Source organism: Malurus melanocephalus, unplaced genomic scaffold (genome assembly GCF_030028575.1).
Source record: "Malurus melanocephalus ecotype Western Australia unplaced genomic scaffold, MMel_1.1 scaffold_627, whole genome shotgun sequence".
Taxonomy (NCBI): domain Eukaryota; kingdom Metazoa; phylum Chordata; class Aves; order Passeriformes; family Maluridae; genus Malurus; species Malurus melanocephalus.
Window position 1 is genome coordinate 334392 of NW_026623859.1, and position 9823 is coordinate 344214.

The window sequence follows — 9823 nt, forward strand, 5'->3', positions numbered from 1 at the left end:
GGAGCTGCAGCACCGAGCGGGACGGGCGGCTCTCCGCTCCCGCACCCCGGAGATATCCCGGCACTGTGGAGATTTCCCGGCACCGAGGAGATTTCCCTGCCTCAGGAATGTTTCCCTACCCGAAGGAATGTTTCTCTCCCTGTCTGGAGTCAGCTTCTCCGAAGGTTGTTTCCCTCCGAAGGTTGTTTCGCTGTGCCTCTCCCCACCCTTAGGATGTTCCTCTCCCTACCTGGAGGCGGTTTTTTATTCCTACCTGGATGCTATTTCCCTACCTGTAGGCTGTGTTTTTCTCTACCTAGAGAGAGATTCTGCCTCTCCCTCCTTGGATGATGTTCTTTTTCCTACCTGCAGGCAGTTTTTCTCCCTACCTGGAAGACGTGACTCTCCCCACCTGAAGGTTATTTCTCTGCCTGGAGAGATTTGTGCCTCTTCCTACCTGGAGGCTGTTCCATCCTTATCTGAATTATTTTTTGCTCCCTRCCTGGAGGCAGTTTTCCTCTCTGTTTGGAGGCTGTTTCCTTACCTGGAAGAAGTTTCTCTCCTCACTTGGAGGCTGTTCTTCTTCCTGCTTGGAGCCTGTTTTCCTAGCTGGATGTTATTTCCTTACCTGGGGGCAGTTTTTCTCACATCCTRCAGCCTATTTTCCTTCCTCTCTGGAGGATATTGTTCTTCCAAGCTGGAGGGTGTTTCCATCCCTGCCTGRAGGCAGTTTTCCTTTCWATTTGRAGGCTKTTTTCCTRCSTGGCAGCAGTTTCTCTCCGTACCTGGAAGGAGTTTCTCTCCCTTTCTGGAGGCAGAATTCCTCCCTTTCTGGAGGCAATTTCCATCCCTAATCCAGAGACCACCACTGTTACCATTCCCTCCACCCACTGATCACCCAAATCCAGATAACTTTTCCCTCTTTTCCTTCCTAACAGCACCATATTCGAATCTCACTTCCCATTTTAAGCCTTGTCCACAAAGAGAGTGGATAAATTAAACCAGAGAGGGRAAAAAAAAGTGCTTTTCTGCCAGGAAAAGCATGATCCCACTTTGTAACAGATTCCCTGGAGGAACCTGATGCTTCCAGAGGCAGCAACAGCTCCTTCTGCTCCTTTCTATCACAGCAGTCTGAAATTCCCAACAAAATATTAATTTCTATGGAAAGACACTTGTTCCTCAAACCCAAATTGTGAGCAAAGAGAAGGCAATTATGGGATAATGGTGGTACAAACCATGGACCAAGAGGTCCTACTCCTTCCAGAGTTTAGGACTGAYCTTGCTGGGCACTGGTTTAGGTGGGATATTGGGAAGGAATTGTTCCCTGGGAGTGCCCAAGGCCAGGCTGGACAGGGCTTGGAGCACCCTGGGACAGTGGAAGGGTAGAGAGATGGAATGGGATTTAAGGTCCCTTTAACCCAAACCAGTCTGGGGTTCTATGATTCTATAACTTTTGTCCAAACATTTATTCAGAGTTTCAGGAATTCTCATCCCACCTGTCACAACAGGCCCAGATCAGCCTCAGGATGAGTGAGGAGAAGCTGTGAGGTGTGAGAAGCACAGATAAGACAATTTAGGAAGACAAGTTTGGTCATGTGTCCCCCTCCTAAAGTAATTCCTGTAATACAGAGCTATTTCCTGCCTAACTCAGCTGAGAATTTGCAGATTCCAGTGAAACTTTTCTCTGAGTCAGGAGAAACACACAGACTTTACAGTATTTAAAAAAAAAATCCCATCCCACTATTTTAATCAGAAYAGAAAAAGGCACATTTATGAAGTCATCCAAGTGAGTTAAACTTGTTTGAAAAATAAATTAACACATTTTCACACTCTGTGAGCAACAAGATTGATGCCTGAAACTCCGACAGCATAATCTCCAAAGTTATTTTTATAACAAAACTTTAAGACTTTTCTCTCTGAAAATATTAACATTTCACAGAATGCTACCTCAAGATTCATAACTTAAGTTTCAAATAAACTTTACCCCCAAACAATCATCACCTGAGAGGAAAAAGCACCGCAGGGAAATGCTGACTTAGGATTCCCCYTGGTCTCTGCTTTGCATTTTAATGTTCTCCATTCTGTTAATACATGTCAGGGCCACACCCCGTGTGGGAGGAAGTTGCTTTTGCAATCCTTTTGTAAAATTTACTGTTGATAGGCAACACTTCTGGCAGGGAGGGAAGAYAGGATTGTTCCACTGTGGGAAGTTTTACTCAGCCCTGTGGCACTGGAAGACTTGGAGCAGCTAAATCCCTGCCTGAAGTGACCAAAGCTTTGCTCTGAAAGGGTTGTTATTTGAATTTTCAGCAGTTGTTTGTCTGGTAGAGTAGATGTCACCAGGACAAAAAAAAAAATTAAAAAAAGGCTGATTAAGGCCTTTTTTCTCCTCAAAAATGTCTCAAATCTGTACAGTAAAAATCAGCCACACAGCTGCCCTCCCGTGCTCACCCACKCCCATCAGAGCTCAGGAAAGAACTTTTTAAGGAAAAATGTGTGTCCAATATCCTGACATGACCTTCCCACAATGTGTTACCCAACATCCTGTGAGCACCTGCTATAAAACCCTCAATACTCTGTCCCTCAGGCCACAAAATTCCATTTTACAGCCATTCTGCAGAACACGCCCAGCATCCCTCTCCACACAGACTCCTCCAGGTGGATCTCTGATAAAAATTAGGGATCACTGGAGTTCAGAGGAGTCACCAGCACCATCTGAGCTCCCCTGGTGCCAGCTCTGGGAATGGGAAGCTTTCCTGCCTCACCCCTGTTGGGGCTGCAAGGGAAGCAATGTAAAACATGACTCAGTTCAGGCAGGTTTCTGGAGCTTCCCTCCCTCCACATTTGCTGTCACAAAGCCCATTTTCCCTGGATTGCTCAAGCTGCTGGACAAAGATCAGCTCGTTCTGCATCACCAATAGTCAGAGGTAGGAAAAGCCCAAACCCACTGAAGCTGATTTCTGTAAATTAAATGAAAAGTGGTTGTTGATGTCCATATTTTCATTTCAGCTCTATAAAAAGCACAGTGGTCAGGTATCTGAACTGCAGATCTAAATTGACTTGGGTTTGGTAATCCTCTTTAAGCTCATTTTTCTGCGAAACRCTCCGCATTCACGTCGAAGGCTCTGAATATTGTTCTCAATCTCTGAYAAAGCCTTTAATTCCATATCAGCAGGGCCCTTAAGCAGGGCTTATCCTTCTATTCCATTACTTCCATGTAATCTAGAGGACTGCAGACTCCAATTTAAACGGAATCAGGGAGAAAGCACACTCAGAGCCATCCCAAMAGGAATGAGGAATCCTTGTGGATAATCCCACCACAGGGGCTCTCCCATCTCTGGTGATCTTCCCATGGGCTGGTCCTGCTCAGGTGGCCAAAGACGTTCAAAAGTTGCAGAAAATGGCACTGAATCAAATACAGTATTTATGGAATATTAATATAATGAAGGAAWCAGTCTGGTACYTTTTCCTYCTCTTTTAAAGTGAAGTTCCTTGGCTCTTGCATTGATTTATTTTTTGACTATTTGCAGGTGGCCACACCAAYGGCTTCACCCGCACCGAGGAGCTGCGGGCAGAGAACATTCCCAAGGGTTCTCTGGCACTGCCCAGCCATTCCCTGGTGGTTCTTCAGGAGGAATCTCACATTCCAGAAGGGCAGAACTCGTTGCTCAGAGCCCGAAGCGCCGCTCCACCTCGTCGGCGATCATGGAGGCGATGGCGAGGGAGGAGGTGGCGGCGGGGGAAGGGGCGTTCCTGACGTGCAGAATTCTGCTCCCCACGGCGCCGCGGCCGCCGTCGAACACAAAATCATCCACCAGCTTCCCGTGGCTGTCCAAAGCCTGAGCTCGCACCCCCGAGGGACCCCTGGGGAAGGGAGGAGGAGCTCAACAGAAAGGGAAATCTGTTCTCGATTCCCGTGAGAAGGGGCAGAGTGTGGAGACAAAGCCTTTTGGGGGAAGGTGAACAGCAAGGAGGCAGAGTGGGGGATGTCCTGCAGCCATGGGATCACTGAGGGTGGAAAAAACCTCCCAGAGCCCATCCCATTCCACCCCATCCATGGTAGGGACACCTCCCACCATCCCCCAGGCTGCTCCAAACCCCGTCCAACCTGGCCTTGGGCACTGCCAGGGATCCAGGGACAGCCACAGCAAATCTGGGCAACCTGTGCCAGGGCTGCCCACCCTCCCAGTCAGGAATTCCCAATTCCCAATATCCCATCTAACCCTACTCTCTGTCAGTTTGAGGCCATTCCCCCTTGTTTTGCCACTCCAGGGTGCTGTGAATAGCCCCTCTCCATCTTTGTGCAGGTTCTCTCCAGGCCCTGCAAGGCCACAGTGAGGTCACCCCAAAGCTTCTCCTCTCCAGGCTGCACAATCCCAGCTCTCCCAGCCTTTCCTCCCAGCAGAGCTGCTCCATCCCTCTGATCCTCCTGGTGTTGTCTGGACTCTCTCCAGCAGCTCCAGATCCCCCCTGTGCAGGGATCTCCAAGCTGGAGGCAGCTCCAAGCTTTAGCGTCACATTTTGGTGGAGGAAGGGACTAAACCCAAGCCACGTTTTCTGCTGTTCAAATCAGAGGTTTACCGAGCAGAAGAGGTTTCTTTTACCTGAGAACATCGTTGGTGGTGACCTCAGGGATGAACTTCTGCAGCTGCCTCACCTGGGCACTGAGGGAGAAGGCTCTGTACAGCTCACCCAGGCCATAGGACACGTTCCCCAGCACCAGCTTCCACAGCCCACTGCAGAGAGCAAAAACAACTGCAGAGAACAAAAACAACTGCAGAGGGCAAAAACAACTGCAGAGAGCAAAAACAACTGCAGAGAGAAAAAACAACTGCAGGCAGGGAAAATCTGCCTCCAAATGCACCCAGGACCGGCTGCTGAAGGAGGCAGCAAATGCAACTGCCTGGCACAAGTTCCCGTTCCCAAAATCAGGAATCCTGTAAAGCTTTCTTCTGTTTGAGAAATTTGTCCCATCCATCCCTGCCCTCTGCCAGTTTGAAGTCATTCCCTGTGTTCTGTCCCTCCATCCCTTGTCACAAATCCCTCTTCAGCTCTCCTGGAGCCCCTTTAGGCACTGGAAAGAGCTCTGAGCTCTCCCTGGAACCTTCTCCAGCCTGGACACCTCCAGTTCTCCCAGCCCTTCTCTCTTCCGACCATCCTCTGCAGATATTTAATTACACTGTCCACGTTAATTAACTTATCACAGTGCACTGGACCAAAAGCAACCCTGGAAGAGCTCCACCAGCACCTTCCAATGAGCAGCCCCAGTCCCTGACTGGTTGAGACATGTCCTGGTAAAAAAATCAAATATTACATACACCACATGAACTCAAATGTCACCCTTATCAGCTCAGCTGCCATTAAACACACCAAAAACACGGGAAAAGTAGGATTTTGGGCAGGAAGTGGCTCCCATGGGTCACATTTCAACAAGAGCACCCAGCTGACACAGAAACAAAGCATTACCTGTAGGTTACAGCATCCAAAAAGTCTCCAGTGCTGAAGTCCAACAGTTTGTAGCCCTCTCTCTTAAAGGCCAGCACTGCATTAGGRCCAAGCCAAACACTGCCATCCATCCTGGGTGTGAAATGAACTCCCAGGAAAGGGAAMCGAGGGTTGGGAACCTGGAGGGGGACACAGGAGTGATCAGAGCTGTTAAAAACAGAAAATTTGCCATTTTATTTCCAGCCACAGCAAAGAAAATCTGAGTCACGGAAGCACGTAATTGTCTCTGAGCTGGTTTTGCTGCTGGTTAATTGTGCAGTTATGGAATGTCATTAATTAAAASAACTGAAGAACAGAGCAGGGCCAGGTAAAGTTAAATCTYAGAGAAAAGGAAAACAAACAGCARAGGAAAAAAAAATCCACCTGATTTCTCAGGATAGAAATCAACCCACAACAAAACCAACAACATCCTGTTGTTATTCACCAAGAGCAATTATACTGCAATAAAACAGAATACAAAATATGAGGGAACCCTCACTGGTGTGTACAAAACAGCCTGAACTTAGCAGGTCTGGGTAATGCTAATAATAAATATCTGCAGGTTTGGTTTGGGTTTTTTTTTAATTCCAGTTCCTCCCTTACTTTCCAAGTCAGGAACCTAAATCATCCCCAGGTGAGAGGAGGTCAAACACCAATGCCAGCATTCAAATTTCCTCAAAATTCAGTGTTTAGCAAGAAAACATAAGCTCATATTCAGAAAAAGCAGTATTTCAACTGCAGAATCAGTTAAAATGCTGCTCTAAAAATTCTCTCTCCTTGCTTTAGAACTATACTTTCTGTCTGGGATTGTTCTTCTTCATCCCATTATTTGTCTGTTTTAGGTCWTAGAAATGTTGTCTTTTTTCTCCCATATCTATTTTTTATGACAAAATCAGCTAATTCAAAAATAAGTTTGAGAGAAAAATAACTAAATTTGAATGTTGGGTATCAGCACAAAAGGTTAAACCCTACATTGAGTAATTAATCACAGAATCCCAGAATTTTTTTTATCACAAAATCAAATTTTTTATGACAAAATCAGCTAATTCAAAAATAAATTTGAGAGAAAGATACCTAAATTTGAATGTTGGGAATTAGCACAAAAGGTTAAACCCTACATCAAGTAATTCATCACAGAATCCCAGAATCACTCAAATTGGAAAAGGCTTCCAGTGTCATCTGTGAACTTCCTCAGGGCACAGTCAATCCCTTTGTCAATAAAAAAATTAAACAGGGCTGTTATAACTATTTAAATAATAAATAATKATTTACTATTGTCACTCCCTGACAACTGAATCCTGCCTAAAGATTTATTTTAGGACATAGAGAAAGAATTCAGAATTTTCTGGACATGTGGCATCATGATGCTCCATCCTTTCCCTATTAAGAAAAAAAAACCCCAAACCCAAAACCACAACCAAATCAAACCAACTGGCAGTAACTTCCCAGGTGGTGTTTCCATGTATTCCTCAAAAATTAACAAAATCCAGGCTGCCCTGTCACCAACTGAATCTCCATCCCTGAACTGTGCATCTCTGGATGGAATAACCACAGAATTTTGCCCTATTTCTGTATTTTTAGCAGCTCTCAGAGCATGCTGGGACAGACAAAGCAGGGGGTACGTACTGGATAAATATTTCCTTTCACCAAGTAACATTTTTCTGGTTTTAGCACCAAATAATCCCCCCGGAAWGGGACGATCCGGGGCTCGGGGCTGCAGCCACTGATCTCAGACAAACGGTCAGAGTGAAGTCCTGCACAGGTCAAAATGTGCCCACAGGAGATTTCCTCGCCCTGGGGAAAACAAAAAACACATCAAAATTTGATGTATCTACTAAAAAACATCCAGGAAAAACCCCAATCATTTATTTAAGTAATTTTAAAAAGTCTGTTCAYTGATTTGACCCCACAGAGTAGGAGCAGCGCCACAAATTCACAGCACACACGTATGGAGAGCTGCTAAATATTAAACACCTTATCATCTAAATAAATAAATAAAATCACCAACTATTATCTATTTATTTAGCTCACAATATTTGTTTTTAAATACCACAGGGTTTTTTCCTAAACTAAAAAATATTTGTATTTAAAAAAAAAAAATCAGTATTCGATGGCAAAATCGAACAGATTTCAGAAGCTACTTTATATTGAAAGAGCAAAACTAGAAGAAAAAAACAGCAGAACTAAATTTTAAAAGGGATTTAAATTAAATTAATGGTTGTAAGGTGGTTTTTGGTCCAGATTCTCCCTCCTGAAGGTGAAGAGGTGCCAACCACAATTTCTGGGCAGCTCTGACTTGCAGGAGCAGCACCTGTTTTACTGAATCAGTTCTGATGATAAAATGACAATAAAACGATGCTAAAAGCCTCCTTATCATTTTATGGATGCCAGAGCCCAAAAGCAAACATGAAAATGGGTGTTTGTCACCAAATGAACAAGTCATAAAAGGAGTCCTTGGAAACACAAGCATCRKATTGTGCAAATAAAGCAGATAAGGGAGATGAAACATTAGGCAGCAGAATGTTATAGTTTATTATTTTACATTATTACTATTATTTTAAATTTGAATTTAAGAACTGATTGCAGTTGTTTTATCAAACTGATCATGTTGCTGAACAGCAGCTTTTTAACCCTTTTTTTTGGAGATGATTAATCCACCGGGACTCCAGAAAAAATCACAAGTAGAAGCAGCTTCCTGTAAGGAATTAAAACTCCAACTTCATTCTTACCTTTTTGTTCCTAACAATAACTGGGTATTTCAGTCCTGAAACAAAATTAAATAAGAGAAGGAATTAATAGAACAAGCAGCAGGGAACTGACAGAACAAGCAGCTTACCACCAGGAATTTTTCCTCTGGAATATCTTCCAAGCTATGGAACTACAGTTGTCATAATTAATGTTGTTGGACATGACTGTATTTATTAATTAATAGGGTTTTTATTCTTCCCTCTGTGTGCCAGCACAGATCCAGCCAACTTTCAGGGTAAGCAAAATCACTATCACAAGAATACACATGCACATTTTAAGAGAAGAACCTAATTTCTCAATTTTATTATCACTTTCTTCCATCAGCTTTAAATGTTTCAGCTGAAGGGTAACCTGCCTGCAAAAAAAAAAAAAAAAAACCCAAAGTGAGTTTGCTAAATGCTCTCACTGAGATAATTTTGCCTTTTTTTCTCAACCTTAGCAGAGAGAAAGGCTCAGAAATGTCATTTCAGTTAAAACAAACATGTTWTGAACAAAATCTTTGCAGTGAATGGAAGGGAAAAAAACCCAGCCTTACCATCTTCACTTTCTGGAGAACTTTCTTTGGCCATCTCCATGTTTGTGACTTCAAAATCAGTCAAGATGGTCCCACCTGCTTCCTGGAAGTCTCTGGCATAGGACTGGGCCACTTGTTTGTAATCCACAATCCCAGTGTAGGGAGAATCAAGGGCCATCAGACCCTGGAAGGGAAATAAAGACACAGAGGAAGAGAAAAGGTTGGAATATTTCATCTGGAATATCTGCACTGCCATGAGAAGGGAGTGCTGCTGTCTCCCCAYTTGCTCAGCTGAATCTGGAACATGTTTTAGGGAGCAGAACCAAAATGTTTACAGGAAAGAAAAAAGATTTAAAAGATAATTTTTAAGAAAATGTCTGTCTTTACCTACAAGCACTCGTAAGTCACAGAGCTGCACCAGAGCAAGCTGCCAGATGAAACAGCACAGGGAATTTGTATCCGGGTTCTCCTTTCAAACTAAGATTAATCAACAATAAATTTGTATTTCAGAAACTCCACACACTTCTGCTGGGAAAATAAACAGGCTGAGAAGTGCTACAACCACACCAACTGCACTGATGTTGGCTTGATTCAAATTCACACTTACAGATGGGAAGGAATTTTCAGGCTCCTCTGAACTTGAACCTCAAGTTTATTTATATATAATATATATATTACATATGTATTTATACATATATATGTATTTATATAAAAATATTTATATTCAATTAAAAAAACTGTGTCACCTGAGAAACAGAGATCTTTCAATTAATGGAAAGAATGGCAATCCCTCACCCTGCAGAARGGCTCCTTCTCCTGGATTTCCTTGGCTCCGATGAGTTTCAACCCCGGGACGTTGTTTTGCAGCCCCCTCTCATACAGAGCTTTGAGCCTTGGAATTTCATCGTGTTCCACAGCCACAATCAGCTTTGAGAAAGAAAAAAAGGCACAGCAGTGAGCAAAACACACAGAGGGGAGGTTTAGCAACAAGCTCAAGCAGTAGTGAATGAGTGAACAATGAATTAAAAATCAAGGGGGTGATAAATGGTTGGTGCCATTAATTGCACAAAATTCTATTGCTGAGGAAGCACTAATATA

General features: G+C 43.7%; 1 protein-coding gene across 1 annotated transcript in view; it reads right to left on the bottom strand.

Annotated features, from left to right (window-relative positions):
- Positions 1–1415: 1415 nt before the first annotated feature.
- The window catches only part of L2HGDH (L-2-hydroxyglutarate dehydrogenase), a 12585-nt gene continuing 4177 nt past the window's right edge, over positions 1416–9823 (bottom strand). The window contains exons 4-10 of the mRNA XM_057383365.1: positions 9521–9652; positions 8747–8909; positions 8193–8227; positions 7090–7257; positions 5446–5603; positions 4584–4715; positions 1416–3843 (exon numbers count right to left, since the gene is read on the bottom strand). Of these exons, the coding sequence (XP_057239348.1) occupies positions 3648–3843; positions 4584–4715; positions 5446–5603; positions 7090–7257; positions 8193–8227; positions 8747–8909; positions 9521–9652 (984 nt within the window). The 3' untranslated portion in view covers positions 1416–3647. The remainder of the gene's footprint in view (positions 3844–4583; positions 4716–5445; positions 5604–7089; positions 7258–8192; positions 8228–8746; positions 8910–9520; positions 9653–9823) is intronic.